Here is a 20,435-nt window from a genome sequence, read left to right as displayed (position 1 = left end):
GGTTTAGTGACGGCTATTAGGGGCAGATAATTTAGTTTGAAATGATTTTAAACTTAGGGGAGGTAACTAAGAGGAGGCTGCTTTCACTGAGGTGGGGGGGGGGGGGGGTGTAGGGTTGGGGTTGGGGGTCTGGAGGGTGTGGGTAGTATAATAATTAACGACCTACTGATAGTGTTTTAAAGCAAATATTTTCAGTGGCAGCATTGGTACTGTCGAATTCACAAATTATTAATTACTGAAAATTAGAAAATAAAACAACTGAATAGCGGCATATGATACACCGCGGGTCGGCTTGTTTCTTATAATAGATAAACTATTATTAAAATAAGGCCTGCCGAAAAAGAGATGCATTGTTGTACTACTTAAGGGTGTTGGATAAGCTAACTCTATTGGATATTGATGAAGGGGTCCCACTGGAAGGTGTCATATTCAATGAGACCGTTTTACAGGGAGACGTAGTCTCTACAGAAACTGTATTGTCAGTGGTCCTTTTGTCAAAATTTACAGCAGCCGTTTTGTGGAGAAATTAAATGGCGGGAGCCTATTTGTCGGGAGTCGTAATGACAGGGTCCATATGTCGCTGGCCCTTTTGACCGGGTCGATTTGACGGGGCTCTTATGTCGGGGCCGATTTGTTGGGGTCGTATCGATGGGGCCGTTTTGTCATTAGCCCTTTTGACGCCGCACAGTTAGGCTCATATCAGACATCTGCTACAGGCTACGTAGGCCATAGATGATCAATTATGCATTCTAAATCTATACTAGCCTAATACTATACTAGCCTAATAGATCTAGTAGTTTTTAAATAAATAATACTAATTAAGCATCAGTTTAGTTGGTTGTTCACATTGCTATCCATTAAAAATTCACAAATCACATAGAATAAACATCATGTGAAATCTGATGTCCTTTTTTATCAGCTATAATTCAGTTTCCATCAAACTTTTGTATGTTTTTTCTTAGCAAAAATCTACGGGACAGGTCTTTTTTTTTTCTGATATGCCAACAATTACAGCACAAACGAAAAAAAAATTAACAAAAGTAACTCTTCCATTAGTTAGTAGCTCAAGTAACTGGGAAAAAATATTTTGATAATTAAATAAGATTAAGTAAGAGGCAACCATTAAGAGTCACAGCCATATGGCAACTGCAGGGTTTGAACCCGCACCTTCCAACACGAAAACCACTCCCAGTGTACGCTCGACCACAATTCTTCATGCCAACTTGGGTATTTTTAACATTAAATCTAGCAAAAACTGTCACAACTGTGAATAATACTAATAGACACTTCATTTTGGAAATAGATTAATAATCATCCATAATGTATAATAATAGTATATAATTAATAGCCGATAATACTAAATAATTTCCTAGCTCTCCTCCCCCTAATAATTATCATTTGACATTTAGGCATTTTAATTTTATTTAGGTAATCTATAATCTAGATCTTTAGATCTAAATCTGCTTTTAATCTATCGTTCCAGGACTGCAAAATCGGCTAAGTTAGTAATAGTAATAGACAGTAATGTGAAAGTAAGGTGACAAGGTAATCTTTTTATATAGTATAGCAAATCCTGCTCGCAAACACTGCTGTTTAAAGTTAATTTCTTGCCTATATTGATATTAGCCATTGATTTAGGTGTATTATTCATTTATCTATAATATTTGACACAAATATATCACATATACTTCTATTGAAGCCTTGACAATGCGGTAACTTTTTCGTACATTACTAGCCGCGGGCGATTTTACGTACCTAAAACGATAGATTAACGGTGATAAATTTATAGAATCAAGTAATCAGGCCTAATTAATATATAGATCTAGAATCTAGTAATAATCTAACTATAATTATTCGAAGTGTCTACACGGAAGAAGATTTTTCTCCCCAACGTCTCCACTTAGTCGGCAAAAGATAGCTCTGTGCATGCGCATTGACCTATGGCTAGGGTTAGGGCTAGAATGAGGGTTAGGGGTAGGATTAGGTTTAGGATTAGGGCTAGGATTAGGATTAGGGCTAGGGTTAGGGATAGGGTTAGGGATCAGTGTTTCTTCCAGACTTTTTTCTCCGGGGGGGGCACTTGAAATCTTCGGGGGGGGGGGGGGGGGGGTGGGCGGTAAACTTTCTTCGGGGGGGGGCGGACACTGTTAAAAGTGTATATTTTCTATATAAATTATATAAATTTCATTTCGTTCGGGGGGGGGCGGTAAAAAATTTTCGGGGGGCTTCGCCCCCACGAAGAGATGCCTGGAAGAAACTCTGTTAGGAATAGGGTTAGGGATAGGATTAGGGTTGGTTTTAGGGTTCTGCGGTTGTAAACACACGCATGCGCAGTACCATCGAAAACATCGCCGCGAAGGCAAGTCGTAGTTTCTCTCCATTGCGCATGCGTATCGCATTCCGGCTAGCATCGGCCATAATTATTAGGGCCTAATTAATTAGGCCTACTAGATCTATTGTAGATCTTTTTCTAGATTAGATCTTTTTTTTTAGATCTAGATCTAGAATCTAGACTCTCTAGACTCCAGATAGAATTAGAGGTAATCTATCGTTTTAGATACGTAAAATCGCCCGCGACTAGTAATGTGAAAAACAGGTGACTCCTTACATTTTAATAATTATTTCACATTTTGAGGAGGATTTATGTTTTAAAAATACAAAAATGTTTCCTTGTTTCATTTATGTACCTGTTTTTAATCAATTGAATTAAAACTTTTCAGTAATAAATGAACACCAGCGATGTTTCCAACAGATGCAACCATGCTCATTTACTATAGCAGCCATCTTGTCAAAGTTTTATTTTTATAGACTTATAGCGCAAGATTCAGGCAGAAGTCACTCTATTTTACAAATGGCTGCTGTTTATATAGCAAACCTTGCTTGTAGACACTGCTGTTTAAAGTTAATTTCTGGCCTATATTGATATATTTAGCCATTGATTTAGGTTTATTATTCATTTATCTAGTTTTATTTGACACAAACATATCACAATATACTTCTATTACAGCCTTGACAATGAGATAACGTTTTCGTACATTAATAGCCGCGGGCGATTTTACGTACCCAAAACAATAGATTACCGAATTAGAAACTCCTAGATCTAGATCTAGCTAAGCTAACCTAATAGTAATAAAGTAATAAAGATAGGGCCTACTAATTAAATAGTATTTTAAATTTTAAGTATCTTTTTCTTTAGTATTTAATTTAAATACTAAAGAAAAAGATAGGCCTAATTACGATTAGGCCTACTTATTTACTACTTAATGGAGGCGAGCGAGTTGACGAGATTCCTGCCATAATATTGTTGACATGGAATAAAAACGTGCTTTTTAGATTTAGACCGTAAAAAAAAATAAAAAATAAAAACTTAAGCCTAAAATTAATTTAGAAATTTTATACTTTTAGAATAAATGCTATAAAAGTTGCAAATCCAGAGAACTTGAAAATAATTTGTTGAGTTTAAGGCTACATTTCTATTTATTTTCATCAAGCCTAAGTTATAACCGGATGTTTCACTTTCGTAAGACAAATATTGATTGGCTGTACAGTAACTTAGTGATCGATAACTATTTGTTTACAAAACTTTGCAGATCAAGTTTTTAAATAACAATGCAAATTTAAAACCCCATGACCTAGTTTTCTATTTTTAGCTTACAATGTGTACAATAAAATCAATGGCGGCCTATCCAATAGCAGGATGCCATTGTTTATGTCGCCATTACACGTGAAAACCAAATTGTTTTTGCTTTTTTTTTAATTTTTATTTAGTTACCCAAAATATTAAAAACATCAAATACGTCCAATCTTTAGTAAAGTCCGAAAATAACCAGACAGACAGGATTTTATAACCATATTAATTGTAACTACGCCGTGCATGATTTTTAAATGAATTTATACACCTCTCAAATACCTTTGAGACTTTTCTCGCTGGTGTCCATTAGTACTTAAAGTGGGTAAAACTCCATTTCAGCGTATTTTATTCTCCGTTGCTTGTTTACCTCCAGTTGAGCGTATTTTATTATAACAACCGAAACACACCAAAACATTAGGAAAACACGATTTATTTTTTGTATTGTATTTCTGTCTTCACAAATGAATAAAATGAATGTTTAAAAAACACGACTTATTTATTTGCATTGTATTTTTGTTTTAACAAATGAATAAAAAACAACAAAGAGACTGACTGAAGTGCTTTGTTTGTTGGTTACAAAAATAGAGATGCACACTTTGTACAATTAAGTGTTCCAATTTCAACTAAACTGAATAAAAGTAATAAAAGGCACAATGATGCTGCCGAAAGTGGGCCGAGGGGGGGTGGAATTTGGTGAGGGATGGCTTGGAGTGTTAGAGAAAGTGTGACAACTCACGTTGTCATTTTAAAAAAAAATAATGTTAGAGGTCGTCCATAAATGACGTCACACTCGTAGGGGGAGGGGGGAGGTAATTTTGTGACGGTGTGTGATGAGGGGGGGGGGTTCAGATGGTGCTACGTCATTTGGGGGGGGGGGGTCTTGCTTTTTGTGACGACACGCTTTTTTTACGATTTTTACCTCCCGCCTCCCCTCCGTTACACGTCGTCACAAAAAGTCAGACCCCCCCCCCCCCCTAAAATGACGTCACACTTCAGCCTACAACCCCCCCCCCCCTCAAAATTTCTGTTGAATTTTTCTTAAAACATCGATAATTTTTCCAAAATCTTGTCAGAACTCTGTCAACATAGAGTATTTTGATCAATTCATATTACAATTTATTAAAACCGTTTTCTAAAACGTGAAATAACGGCTAAAACTTGTTTTTCTAACATTGCTTTTTTATAATGCAAAAAAGGGACGTCACACCATCTGAAACCCCACCCCCTCCCCCTCATCACACACCGTCACAAAATTGCTGACCCCCCTCTCCCTTACGAGTGTGACGTCATTTATGGACGACCCCACATCAATTTTTTTTAAAAGTCAGAAATTTACTCATACAAAAAAGAGAAGGATGGTAGATTTACTATGAATTTAAATAACATACAACTCTATAGTAAAATATTTTTTTCAGTTTTAGCAAAACTGTCAAATTAAAAAACACAGAGTTTGTACATTTGTTGCATAAATACAAAAATATAAAACAGAATGATTAACAGTGTATCAGTTTCACCATGAGACAAATGCCTTTTTTTTTAAAAATACAATACAAATAAACAAGTCGTGTTTTTTTAAATATTCATTTTTATTCATTTGCTAAAACAAAAATACAATACAAAAAATAAATCGTGTTTTCCTAATGTTTTGGTGTGTTTCGGTTGTTATAATAAAATACGCTCAACTGGAGGTAAACAAGCAACGGAGAATAAAATACGCTGAAATGGAGTTTTACCCTGGTAAAATCTTAGTTTAGCGTCGTAAATTCCAACGTAGCTAGTAATGTGCGATGAAGGTAACTAATGAATATTTCTTTCATTTGGCCATATTTATGTCATATTTTACATAATATAACAGATAATTGAATAACAAATCACAATCCAAGACCAAACCAGTCATAAATATCCTGGAATAAACTTTAAACTACCCCGTTTGAGACAACAATGAGTAAATTCAAGCAGCGGCCATGTTTCAAAAACAATAAATTGTCTATTCGCATGTCTTTTGTGTTGATTTTGTGGTTTAATATGATTGCTTTGTATTGTTTTAATACATGCCTGGGGGTCGTCCATAAATGACGTCACACTCGTAGGGGGGAGGGGGGTCCGTAATTTTGTGACGTTGTGTGATGAGGGGGAGGGGGGTTCACATGGTGTGACGAATTTTAGACGTAATTTTGCGTAGAAAACTGTTTTAATACATTGTAATAACAATTGATTAAAATACTCTATTTTGACAGAGTTCAGACAAGATTTTGGAAAAATATAGCTGTTTAAAAACAATTCAACTGCAATTTTGAGGGGGGTTGTAGGCTGAGGTGTGACGTCACTTTAGGGGGGTGGGGGGTCTGGCTTTTTGTGACGACGTGTGGGGGAGGGGGGGGGGTAAAAATCGTCAAAAAAGCGTGACGTCATTTATGGATGACCCCCTGTATAGTAATTTTTCTTTTTTTAAAATATAGTTGACATGAATGACTAATAGACTTTTTCAGACTTAATAGTGTGCATCCAAGACCACAACAATTGTTGGGAGGTCGAACTTTTGAACACTTTATTTGCAGTAATCAAATCAATATTAGATCGCACATAAATGACGTCGCTCTTATGATATTAATGACAGCGTGAATTATTACAGAGCAAACATATGAACATATTGTTTCAGATAGAAATTGTGATTTGTGGCGGGGAGAGGTTGAGTAGAACTCAGCGATGTGATTTTGGAGACGGGTCAGGTTTTTTTTTTTTTTCGTGAAAACAGGGGATGGTTGTGGGAGAAAGACCAGCTGTAGAAGTATGACGCGTCATTCATCGGTGATCCATTTTCTCAGTGGAGACGATAGAACTATTAAGAAGGGTCAAGAAATGTAAAAAGCTTGCCTAGTCGCATTTCTTGAACCCCACCTTTTTCATTCCCCCACTTAGCACATCGTCAACGAGTTAACGCTCGCACGTGACGTCATGTACCGGTACCGCCGACCGTTAGGCTAATTTTATAGAAAAAAAAAACAACAAACACTGGCTTTTTGACGCTTTTGCGACGTTTAATTTGATTACATAAGTTGGTGTTCATTAAACAGCCCCTAACACATCTATCACTCGTCCATTTAAACGTACGTAGTTATTTCAGCAAGCTTGCTGTCTTGAGACTTTCGGCCCTTTAAAAATGTATTAAGCTCTCACCGTGTAGAACTAGACTACCCATATTAAGCTCCAAAAGAAGCTGGGTGAAAACAGGATGGGCGTCCGATTTTGAAGCTGCTCTGCGCTTTATAAAAAGCACAATAAACTATAAGATGACACTTATATTAAAGTAAATTATAGTTCTGAATCTTGATACATTAAAAGTGATATTCGGAAATTAAGAGCCAGACAGTAAACATGATAATTCAATTTAAGTCCAAGAAAATAAATTTCCTCAAACGATGGAACATTACTAAATTTTCGCGCAGTTTAGCGAAGTTGAATTTAAGTATTTACGTCATCTTATACAGCCCGATAGCCTACTGGTGCTCCAACGCGGCCCATGCTAATGGCCGTATTCCTAACGCCCCGCATTAGACGCGGCTTATTCGTCGGCAGGCATTTGGTGGAAAGACTTTTTGACGGGGATAATGTGTTGCGGCCGTTTTGCCAAATGTCTTAAACTAGCAGGCTTGCAACATTTGTGATGATTCGTTTAAGCAAGGTATACATATACTAATGCTTATTTATCGTTATTTTGATTGAACAAAGCATTACAGAGGTTCTCCATCAACCACATAGGTATTTTTCCCCGTTCACCTCCTTTCATGAGACCGACACGTCATAAATTGTGGACCCGCCTGAGTTGACGTCACAAATCTTCACTCACTCCCGTAGCAAATCATATGTGACATCATTTATGGACAACCCCATATCACTCACTTGGGTACTTGATATTGACATTTTGACAACAAAGGATAACCAAAATGTGTCTGGCAGGTTGAGACTTGCGATCGACCATAATGACAACACTCACTTAAGGGGTGGACTGGCTCATTGTTTTAGATGATGTTTTACGAGGGAAGCTGGTGGATAATACATTTTGTCTCTCTGTATATATAAATGATGACAAACATTTATTGTTGTCAAAATTATGGCTAGAGATCTTAGATAAGGCAGAGGAAAGCGTAATTTTTTACATTATGACTTGTTGTGACATTTACGACAAAAATATGACGGAGGTTGGGGTTTAATTAAGGTAAAGAGAAGTAAAAAAAAATTTCATAAGTTACAATAGAATTACTAATTGATGAAAAGAAAAACCTGAAATGAAAATAGTGAACATTCAAACAATAAGAAAAAACTCAAATTATATAGTAATAGTAAAATCAAATAAACATTAGTAAAAAAACGTGATTTAATACATGGATACAAGTTGCATCTCACAATGCTTCTAGAATTAATAAAGTTGTTTGTTAGGAAATTCACATTAAAAAAAAATGCTTTGTAATACGGACTATACAACAAGACAATCATATTTAAATACATTTTCATACGAATAGAAATGAAAGGGAAGCTACTCTCAATAACATTTTCTTAAGATGGCTGCTGTTTTTAATAGCAAATTTACTATCTCGAACAGGGTTGATAAAAATTAATTTCAGGATATTTAAATTGATTTAACCATAAATGGTGATCTATTATTCAATTATCTAAAATACTTTATCAAAATATACGAAAATATACTCATATTTAATGACATATTCATTAATTCACTCTCTCCCACATTACTAGTTTTGGCCGAATTTACGACGCTAAACTAAGATTTTACCTTTACCCTTACTTAGTAGATTTTCTTAGTAAATTTGAAATGTACTCAATTTTCAACTTAAACATGACAACTAAATAAAAAACGTCCATACTTTATCCACTAGGCACTAATTTTGGGAGTTGTTGCAAGTTTTAGACTAAATTATTGAATTTTAAATTTTTTGGTCACTCACAGCTATGGTATGAGGGATCCATCCATGACAACCTGCTTAAAAGCTGAAGGGTTTAACTTTTTAATTGACCATGAAATAGATCTAATTTTTTTTTACAAGAGAGTTCCTAAAAGTAGAATTGGCCCGTCTATCGTCGGGATATATTTATAGAGGGAAAAAATTTAAGAGAATGTCATCAGAAAAGAATTTTAAAAAAGACAAGACAGAAGTGATGTTTGAATTCTTTTATTTCTTTAATTTTATAACATTTTTTATTGTACAAAAGAGCAAAATAAAAAACCATGCCAGGTAAACGTATCCATTCAAATAGCGGTCACGTGGTCAAAAAAAATAAAAAAATTTGGTTGTCATTTTTTGGACACATCTTATAAAAAAAAGTGTTGAAGATATTTGATTTATTTTTTCATAGAATGATAAAACTAATAATGCTTTACTTTGGAAATCAATTTTGTGATATGGAGATCTATATTTAAAAAGTTATATTATTTTGAATGACACCGACTTTAAATTTAGCCTACATTCTCCAAAGCAATTTTTGAAAATGCTTTTCTGGCATATTTCGACTTGCCACCTATAGCATGTTTTTATAACGTGAAAACCTGCCATTTTGCTCGTGGTAAACACTTTTAAAAGTAATTCCAAGGAGGTCCCTGGAACTAAGTCGAAAAACTCGCCGGAAGTCATGGTCCGATCCTAACGCCATGTTCTGGTTAGCAACCAAGGACGCTTTCAAGTTAGTGAGCCTCGCTATTACTTAGTTACTTAAAGTGTTAAGAACTTAAGATACGACTCACGAAGAATCTAGATTCTAGACTAGATATTCTAGATCTAGTCTAGATCTAGATATCTAGATCTCTAGATCTACCTGATAGCAACGGCTGACAATGAATGTGTTATTAATACAAATACATACAAAGTTTGCTTGCTAGGCCTATGTTTTGTTTTTAAATCTGCGGCCATTATGAAGGAGAATTTAAGAGTAGTTTCCCTTGGCCATCACTTAGGCTAGTTTACATACATATGGTAGGCCAACACAGCCTACTAGCCTAAAACGAAATGAAATGCCTAAAAAATAATGACGTCATCGAAACTCGATATTAAAAACAAACATTTCCGCCTAATTTATTGGTCTAATCTTAGAAGTTGTCTGCATGTCGAGTTTCATTCTGACACCTCTTTGGGTACAACGTCTACCACCGCCCCACCACCCCCCCCCCCCCGATTAAAATTAAATTATCCGGGGGAAGAGGGCAGACACTGATAAAAATATTTTTTTCTATATAAATTCTATTAAGGGGGCGGTGGACTTTTTTTGGGGGGGGGGGGGGGGAGAGGGAGCCATTATTACATAAAAGCTTGTTATTAAAACGTTTTCATTCTTAAAAAAAAAAAAAAACTCTAAGCCCCCTTTCCCCTCCCCCCCCCCCCCCACCACCAATCCAATCAAAACGTCAATGAGATGGTTGATGCTAGATCTAGATACTCTCAAATAATTTGAATCTTGAATATAGATCTAATACTGAAGACAAACTTACCCAGCAATATGGGCCTAACATACTAGATCTATAGATCTACAGTATTTTGACCAAAAGACCCCCGCCCCCCAATAAAACTGGGGAGGGTTCGTCCCTTGATTACGTCACACTTTTTTGAAGATTTTTGGCGTGTGACATCATTTATCCAAAACGTTTTAAATTAAACTTAGATCTACCAGGGATTTCACTATATTCATATTGACAAAATGTGGACCCTATCTTTTGGATAGTTTGGAATTGGTATCTTAGAAAAAAAAAAGATTTGAACTAAATAACAGGCGTTGTCTACCCTACTCTGAAATAGATACAGTAACAACAAAAATGGCTACGCCTGGATTTGCGGCAGTACCGACAAGCTTAAAAGGAGTAATACAAAAATATCTTAGAGTGGCCACTGAACATGACAAAAGGGATCCAGTTATTGCTTATTATTGTAGGTTAAGAAATTAATAAATATGTAATAGATAGCCTAGGCCCTACTAGGCCTATACAATACTAGATCTAGATTCTAGATCTAGATCTCTCAGTAAAATTTAAATTAGGGGTAATCTATCGTTTTGGGTACGTAAAATCGCCCGCGGCTATTAATGTACGAAAACGTTACCTCATTGTCAAGGCTTTAATAGAAGTATATTGTCATATGTTTGTCTCAAATATTATAGATAAATGAATAATAAACCTAAATCAATGGCTAAATAATAATATATCAATATAGGCCAGAAATTAACTTTAAACAGCAGTGTTTGCGAGCAAGATTTGCTGTATCAGCCATATGTAAAATAGAGTGGCTTCCCCCTGAATCTCACGCTATAAGTTTAAAATTTTTTTTTACCAAAATGGCTGCTATAGTAAATGAGCATGGTTGCATCTATTGGAAACATCGCTAGTCTTCATTTATTACTATTTACTTGAATTAGAATCTAAAACTTTAGTTCACTTATAACAAAATGGTTTAACGATGGACTTCACCTGCCCAAAATAATCAGGCAGTTATATGCACATTACAGTGCTCAAGTAGCTTAGATTTCTGACAATGTAGTTCTTTCATTCAGTGTATTTATAAAAACATTGCTTTAGAAACATTTTCATATATGCGTAGCACACAATTTATTGGGATTGAGGGAGGAAGTCAACACAAGAATTCTACTTTCTGTACTATTTTTATTTAGTTCAACAAATATACAAGTTCTATATATCATTCTAGCTAAAAACTCTGCAAATATGAACAACATACAATTGCAAGTACAATGACTGTGCTCATTTATTCAGGTATACCATGGCCAATGCAAAAACAAGAGGATTCCACTCCTCATAAAAAATTTTAACTAACAAAAAACTATTTGAGCTAGTTACAAAATCTTTTTTGTTTTGTTTCATATGGTTGAGTTCTAGAAGAATATATAATTTTTATTTTTATATGATCGTTTGTGTTTTTTTACCAAAATCCCTACGATAAAGCCGAGTGTAGTAATTAATGGTTTCTAAGAAATACAGAGAAAAAAAAACTTGCAGAAGATTTGCAACAACAAGATTCAAATTTGTAATATAAAACGATTAGATCTACTAAAGTCTAAAGTTACAGTCGTAAAAAGAACTAGAGCAATTTTTGTAGCAGCAATATTAAGCTTCTACACTTAAAATAAAATAATTAGTAATACAAAATATGAAAATAATTAGCAAAACAGTATTTAAAATGCAACTAAAATCAATCTATGCACATTTGTAAACAATAGGTATTAAAAATAATATGGTGCCAAAAAAATATGGTTTACAGTACTTATGTGTACAACATGAGCTAATGCCAGTGCTCTAGGCATGAGTTTAATCTAAATCTGATGAACATGAGCTAATGCCAGTGCTCTAGGCAAGAGTTTAATCTAAATCTGATGAACATGAGCTGATGCCAGTGCTCTAGGCAAGAGTTTAATCTAAATCTGATGAACATGAGCTGATTTAATGCCAGTGCTCTAGGCATGAGTTTAATCTAAATCTGATGAACATGAGCTAATGCCAGTGCTCTAGGCAAGAGTTTAATCTAAATCTGATGAACATGAACTGATGCCAGTGCTCTAGGCATGAGTTTAATCTAAATCTGATGAACATGAACTGATTTAATGCCAGTGCTCTAGGCATGAGTTTAATCTAAATCTGATGAACATGAAAAGTTGAAGCAGAACTACAAAATAGATATAATACTTATTTATGAAATTTCATCAACCTAGCTGTAAGGGTACTCAAGTTATCGTGTTCACAGATACACATACACACACAGAAATACATACAAAATTGCAAAACCCAGTTTTTCCGACTCGAATACGCATAAAATGTCGAAACATGGGTAAATCTGGATTTATAATTTTTGCCGATTAAAATAAGTTCCCTATACTCTGTCTGTGATGAAGTACTGAGGTGTAAAATGGTGAAAACTGTCAAAACTTCATGTGATGTTTATGCACGATTACAATACTTTCTCTATACTCTGTATACGAGAAAGTAAAAAAAAAGAAAAATTACTAGATTCATCAAATTTTTTTAACCACAAAATCAACACAACAGACATTTTTTCAATGGAAACTACTCATAATATTGTTTTTGAAAGAGTGACGCTGTTTGTATTTACTCATTTTTTTCTCGAACATAGTAGTTTAAAGTAAATTTATGACTCTAAACTAAGGTTTTACCTCAAATTTTATCTTTATCCAATAAGTAGGCTTGGTGTGGGTAAATAGCGCCCATTTCTGCAAAAATGTTACGCGTGTCCAAATTCCAACGTGCTGATGATTTAGATGAACAAAATTTGATGCAGACATTTCAACAATTTATTTTAGTTTGTATTTTTATAATGTACAAATGTATTTAAAGTCAAATTAATCAAATTTCAATTTTTACCAACCCGAAATTTGATGTTGATTGAACAACTTAGATTTGTAACAACTTTGAATAACATGTTGTTCAAAACAGCCAGAAATAGAGCCTACCTCTTGTTTTATTAATTCTGTTATGATAGGCCTATCTTTCTCTTCTTCTATTGTTCCTTTAATTTAGGGGCCTATTAAATTTATATCAGCCTGAAATCTCCCTGATAGTTTTCATTTAGGTCTATATATTTACAGATATATTCAGATGAAAAGTAGGCCTATTGTTAAATGTTGCCATTCTATTAAAGAAATGTAGGCAACATCTCTCGCGCTGGTTTCTTAACGCTTAAAGTTGTAGTAGGTCTAGAAGCCCAATTACATTTGGGATTACAAAGCCCTAGTTGACAAACTGCCTGTGGACAACCCTTCACTGTTGTCAAGCAATGTGTGGGCCAATCATCTATGGTCGAAGCACCTTCGGTCAACAGCATCTATGTGTATGGATGATCAGAAAATCTTTTCATTTTATGCTTCTGTGCATTTTAGAAAGAGCGGTGGCATTCTTTTTTAATTAAAATATACAGAAATAAGAATGAAATATTTATGTATACACACATACACATACAAAATAAAGACATATATACACATTGTGATACTCATAATTGAAGAGAGATCTATGCTGATGATTGCAGGCCGCCTCTATGCCATGCAGCAGGGAATGATTGTGGACAAAAACTCACCTGAAGCGCGACAGTTTCTTGTCTCTCTTATGGATTTCCTGGAAAAGGTCAGAATTAAATTGATTTAAATTAGATGAAAATCTGCTTGTCTAAACTAAAGTTATATATATGGTAAGCAAACGATAGCTGTTGGTTTAATAGTGAGCCAAATGCTGCTTTAAAAGTGAAACAGTCTGATGTTCTTTTATCAGTCTAAGATCTGCTGCTTTAAAAGTGAAACAGTCTGATGTTCTTTTATCAGTCTAAGATCTGCTGCTTTAAAAGTGAAACAGTCTGATGTTCTTTTATCAGTCTAAGATCTGCTGCTTTAAAAGTGAAACAGTCTGATGGTATGTTCTTTTATCAGTCTAAGATCTGCTGCTTTAAAAGTGAAACAGTCTGATGGTATGTTCTTTTATCAGTCTAAGATCTGCTGCTTTAAAAGTGAAACAGTCTGATGGTATTTACTTTTATCAGTCTAAGATCTGCTGCTTTAAAAGTGAAACAGTCTGATGGTATGTTCTTTTATCAGTCTAAGATCTGCTGCTTTAAAAGTGAAACAGTCTGATGGTATGTTCTTTTATCAGTCTAAGATCTGCTGCTTTAAAAGTGAAACAGTCTGATGTTCTTTTATCAGTCTAAGATCTGCTGCTTTAAAAGTGAAACAGTCTGATGGTATGTTCTTTTATCAGTCTAAGATCTGCTGCTTTAAAAGTGAAACAGTCTGATGGTATGTTCTTTTATCAGTCTAAGATCTGCTGCTTTAAAAGTGAAACAGTCTGATGTTCTTTTATCAGTCTAAGATCCAGCTGAAGGATGAAGAAGCTGTGCACAACGAGCTGTGTGGTCAAGCACATGTGGAGAACTATGCTTTGAAGTTATTTCTTTATGCAGATAACGAGGACAGAGCAGGCAATTTTAACAAGTGGGTTCTTATAATAACTTGACTGGCTAATTGCTTTTGTTCATCTTGTCAAATGCTTATAATAACTTGACTGGCTAATTGCTTTTGTTCATCTTGTCAAATGCTTATAATAACTTGACTGGCTAATTGCTTTTGTTCATCTTGTCAAATGCTTATAATAACTTGACTGGCTAGTTGCTTTTGTTCATCTTGTCAAATGCTTATAATAACTTGACTGGCTAATTGCTTTTGTTCATCTTGTCAAATGCTTATAATAACTTGACTGGCTAATTGCTTTTGTTCATCTTGTCAAATGCTTATAATAACTTGACTGGCTAATTGCTTTTGTTCATCTTGTCAAATGCTTATAATAACTTGACTGGCTAGTTGCTTTTGTTCATCTTGTCAAATGCTTATAATAACTTGACTGGCTAATTGCTTTTGTTCATCTTGTCAAATGCTTATAATAACTTGACTGGCTAATTGTTTTTGTTCATCTTGTCAAATGCTTATAATAACTTAACTGGCTAATTGCTTTTGTTCATCTGTCAAATCAAGAAATCTGAGGCTAATTTAACTCATTTGCCTCCCTAACAAATATTAGGCATCTGCCAAAACTGTCAGATAAAACTGTCAGATAAAACTGTCAGACACAACTGTCTGATATGACTGTCAGACATGACTGTCAGAAACAACTGTTAGATAAAACTGTTAGACACAACTTTCAGATAAAACTGTTAGATATGACTGTCAGACACAACTGTCTGATATGACTGTCAGACACAACTGTCTGATATGACTGTCAGATACGACTGTCTGATATGACTGTTAGACACAACTGTCTGATAAAACTGTTAGATAAAACTGTTAGATAAAACTGTTAGATAAAACTGTTAGATAAAACTGTTAGACACAACTGTCAGATATGACTGTTAGACATGACTGCCATTCACCAATGATATTATTTATAAGGACTATTGTGTTCCAAAATGTGATGGTAGTTTGCCTAGCTAGCCACTTGTTTTCCTGGTAATCTACAGAAATGTGATAAAGGCTTTCTTGACTTCAAGTCTACTGATGGATGTACTCACCAACTTTGGTGAACTCAGTGAAGAAGTAAGTTGACTAAGTCAGTAATATCAGTTCAGCTCAAAATGTATTTGACAAACTTTAGATTTGCATCCCTCACCCCCCTCAAACTTTAAATTTGTTTTTCCAACCCATTTTGGTGCCCCCTAAGGTCTGCGCCCGGGGACATATGTGTCGTCGTCTCCCCCCCCCCCCCCCCCCCCTCACTTCGCCTTTGGTTGTTGCATTATCTAGTTGAGGGCTGTTGTTTCAGATAGAGAAGAACAGAAAATATGCCAAGTGGAAGGCTTTGTACATCAATAAATGTTTACAGAATGGTGAGACCCCAATGGCAGGACCCATGCCAGAGGAAAATGAGGAGGGTATGTTAAATATGTCTAGATGAGAGTTTCATTTTCTCAGTACGTTGAGGGTTAAATATGTCTAGATGAGAGTTTCATTTTCTCAGTATGTTGAGGGTTAAATATGTCTAGATGAGAGTTTCATTTTCTCAGTATGTTGAGGGTTAAATATGTCTAGTTGAGAGTTTCATTTTCTCAGTATGTTGAGGGTTAAATATGTCTAGTTGACAGTTTGATTTTCTCAGTATGTTGAGGGTTAAATATGTCTAGTTGAGAGTTTGATTTTCTCAGTATGTTGAGGGTTAAATATGTCTAGTTGACAGTTTGATTTTCTCAGTATGTTGAGGGTTAAATATGTCTAGATGAGAGTTTCATTTTCTCAGTACGTTGAGGGTTAAATATGTCTAGATGAGAGTTTCATTTTCTCAGTATGTTGAGGGTTAAATATGTCTAGATGAGAGTTTCATTTTCTCAGTATGTTGAGGGTTAAATATGTCTAGTTGAGAGTTTCATTTTCTCAGTATGTTGAGGGTTAAATATGTCTAGTTGACAGTTTGATTTTCTCAGTATGTTGAGGGTTAAATATGTCTAGTTGAGAGTTTGATTTTCTCAGTATGTTGAGGGTTAAATATGTCTAGTTGACAGTTTGATTTTCTCAGTATGTTGAGGGTTAAATATGTCTAGTTGAGAGTTTCATTTTCTCAGTATGTTGAGGGTTAAATATGTCTAGTTGAGTTTCATTTTCTCAGTATGTTGAGGGTTAAATGTCTAGTTGAGTTTCATTTTCTGAGTATGTTGAGGGTTAAATATGTCTAGTTGAGAGTTTCATTTTCTCAGTATGTTGAGGGTTAAATATGTCTAGTTGAGAGTTTGATTTTCTCAGTATGTTGAGGGTTAAATATGTCTAGATGAGAGTTTCATTTTCTCAGTATGTTGAGGGTTAAATATGTCTAGTTGACAGTTTGATTTTCTCAGTATGTTGAGGGTTAAATATGTCTAGTTGAGAGTTTCATTTTCTCAGTATGTTGAGGGTTAAATATGTCTAGTTGAGTTTCATTTTCTCAGTATGTTGAGGGTTAAATATGTCTAGTTGAGTTTCATTTTCTCATTATGTGAGTTAAATCTGTCAATATACAGGTTAAATTTGTTAAAGTGTGAGTTTAATCTTTAAATATGTAGATTAAATCTGTCAATATATTGGTTAAATTTGTCATAGTGTTGGTGAAATTGATTGAGCCAATAAATTGTTTTTGTTGCACAGGTTTATCTTTCCCTGCTAACCAGATGACTTTCAGCACAGACAGTGGCCTTGACCCCGCCCCTGGAGCACATGCACCCCCCAGCACTCCGCAAGATCCCCCCAGAACTGACTACCAAGCCCCCACCTTACACACAAGCCCACAGCCAGCCCCTCGTAGTGGGGCAAATCAATATTCTAATGTATTGCCTGATTGGACACCACCACCCAATCCTGGTAGCTATAGAAACATATCCATAATCACCTTACCATCATCACCTTACCATCATCACCTTACCATCATCACCTTACCATCATCACCTTACCATCATCACCTTACCATCATCACCTTACCATCATCACCTTACCATCATCACCTTACCATCGTCACCTTACCATCGTCACCTTACCATCGTCACCTTACCATCATCACCTTACTATCATCACCTTACCATCATCACCTTACCATCATCAACTTACCATCATCACCTTACCATCATCACCTTACTATCATCACCTTACCATCATCAACTTACCATCATCACCTTACTATCACCTTACCATCATCACCTTACCATCATCTCCTTACCATCATCACCTTACTATCACCTTACCATCATCACCTTACCATCATCACCTTACCATCATCACCTTACTATCATCACCTTACCATCATCACCTTACTATTATCACCTTACTGTCATCACCTTACTATCATCACTTTACCATCATCACCTTACCATCATCACCTTACTATCACCTTACCATCATCACCTTACTATCATCACCTTACCATCATCACCTTACTATCACCTTACCATCATCACCTTACTATCACCTTACCATCATCACCTTACTATCACCTTACCATCATCACCTTACTATCACCTTACCATCATCACCTTACTATCATCACCTTACTATCATCACCTTACTATCATCACCTTACTGTCTTCACCTTACCATCATTACCTTACTATCATCACCTTACCATCATCACCTTACCATCATCACCTTACCATACTCACCTTACCATCATCACCTTACTATCACCTTACCATCATCACCTTACTATCATCACCTTACCATCATCACCTTACTATCATTACCTTACCATCATCACCTTACCATCATCACCTTACTATCATCACCTTACCATCATCACCTTACTATCATTACCTTACCATCATCACCTTACCATCATCACCTTACCATCATCACCTTACCATCATCACCTTACTGTCATCACCTTACTATCACCTTACCATCATCACCTTACTATCATCACCTTACTATCATCACCTTACTATCACCTTACCATCATCACCTTACTATCATCACCTTACCATCATCACCTTACTATCATCACCTTACCATCATCACCTTACCATCATCACCTTACTATCATCACCTTACTATCACCTTACCATCATCACCTTACTATCATCACCTTACCATCATCACCTTACTATCATCACCTTACCATCATCACCTTACCATCATCACCTTACCATCATCACCTTACTATCATCACCTTACTATCATCACCTTACTATCATCACCTTACCATCATCACCTTACTATCATCACCTTACTATCATCACCTTACCATCATCACCTTACTATCATCACCTTACTATCATCACCTTACCATCATCACCTTACCATCATCACCTTACCATCATCACCTTACTATCATCACCTTACTATCACCTTACCATCATCACCTTACCATCATCACCTTACTATCACCTTACCATCATCACCTTACTATCACCTTACCATCATCACCTCACCATCATCAACTTACCATCATCACCTTACTATCACCTTACTATCATCACCTGTCTACAATTTGTCTGTGTGTCTACAATTAGTCTCTGTGTCTACAATTTGTCTCTCTGTCTACAATTTGTCTCTGTGTCTATTAGCGTGCCCTGACAATGTTTCTTTCAGCTGGCGTGAAGCTAACGGCTGAGCAGTTCCAGAAAGGCATCAAGTACTGCAAGTTTGCCAGCTCAGCTATGCAGTATGAAGATGCTGTCACAGCCATAGCCAACCTGACAAAAGCCTTGAAGCTTCTCACCACTGGAGTGGATGACAAATGATCCATTGACAGCTGACACAAATAACAAGATGAAATGATCCAAATCTAAGGACTGGGTTTTATAAGGCGCTGCAGTCTTTCAACATTGGAGAAACTTAACCACTAACTATGACAAGCCAAACTTCATTTCAACATTCGACAAAAATAGTTTGAGACATGCTAAACTTGACCACCACATTTGACAAAAATTGTTTGAGACAAAACTTAACTTGACCACCACATTTGACAAAAGTAGTTTGAGAAAAGAAACTAAACTTGACTACTACATTTAATGCATTGAATTTGAGACCTACACCCTAAAGTTTTTCCATTCATCCATTGTACAATTTTTGCATAAAATCAGATGGCTGAATGATTTAAAGTCATAACATTTTTAAAATGATGAAAGTATTTATTTGATAATTTTGTAAATATCTGCTGAATATGTATTGTGTAATAAAGACTGACGTTTTCAACTGAATAACTTGGTGCTATTGTTTGGAAGATTCCACATTCACTTGAAATCAATTCTTGCAGACACAAAAATTAAATATAGGGGGGGGGGGCGCAAAAGGGGTTTTAAAAAATTATGAAAATAAAAGCTCATTTTAAGCTGCAGTTTTGAATTATAAACGACGTTAAGAAATTAAACAGCCGCAAGCGTTTACATACTGATTTCACAGTTTTCTACCTGTAAAACAACTATAACTCATCTACCTGTAAAACAACTATAACTCATAAGCTTAAGAAACCCTGACCGACACAAACTGCTTGTCTGCCAGGATCGGGAGTATTTACACAGGATTGGTGAGTAGATAACCTTTATGACAAAAAAAAAAAGAAACCAATTATATTAAAGCGTGTTGTTCAATTATGTAACCGAAAAAAAAGGTATTGACTTTAAAAAAACCCGCTCTACCAACTTTTTCAGGGGGGGGGGAACGTTTTTTCGCTAAAAAAATCACAGGAAATTGTACTCGATTGATGAGTAGATAAATCTTTTAACACTTATAATTAGAAAAGAAACTTATTTTATTGTAATTATAAGAGTACTAGCCGGTCAGGCCCTGCTCT

General features: G+C 35.4%; 2 protein-coding genes across 4 annotated transcripts in view; one reads left to right on the top strand and one right to left on the bottom strand.

Moving 5' to 3' along the window:
* The window catches only part of LOC131931181 (transient receptor potential cation channel subfamily A member 1 homolog), a 132,359-nt gene extending 122,732 nt beyond the window's left edge, over nt 1–9,627 (bottom strand). For all 3 annotated transcript variants that reach the window (XM_059287888.1, XM_059287898.1, XM_059287903.1), the window contains exon 1: nt 9,506–9,627. The gene's annotated coding sequence lies outside the window, so the exon portion shown is untranslated. The remainder of the gene's footprint in view (nt 1–9,505) is intronic.
* A 618-nt stretch (nt 9,628–10,245) lies between these two features.
* Nucleotides 10,246–19,837, top strand: LOC131931281 (vacuolar protein sorting-associated protein VTA1 homolog). The gene is made up of 7 exons (XM_059288024.1): nt 10,246–10,560; nt 13,678–13,772; nt 14,502–14,629; nt 15,649–15,724; nt 15,951–16,059; nt 17,300–17,512; nt 19,232–19,837. The coding sequence occupies exons 1-7, from the start codon at nt 10,449–10,451 to the stop codon at nt 19,381–19,383; spliced, it is 885 nt and encodes a 294-aa protein (XP_059144007.1). The 5' UTR covers nt 10,246–10,448; the 3' UTR covers nt 19,384–19,837.
* Nucleotides 19,838–20,435: the final 598 nt, after the last annotated feature.

Source organism: Physella acuta, unplaced genomic scaffold, assembly GCF_028476545.2.
Source record: "Physella acuta isolate Inbredline_101_S28 unplaced genomic scaffold, ASM2847654v3 ptg000103l, whole genome shotgun sequence".
Lineage (NCBI taxonomy): Eukaryota > Metazoa > Mollusca > Gastropoda > Physidae > Physella > Physella acuta.
This window is presented reverse-complemented; position numbering and strand designations above follow the sequence as displayed.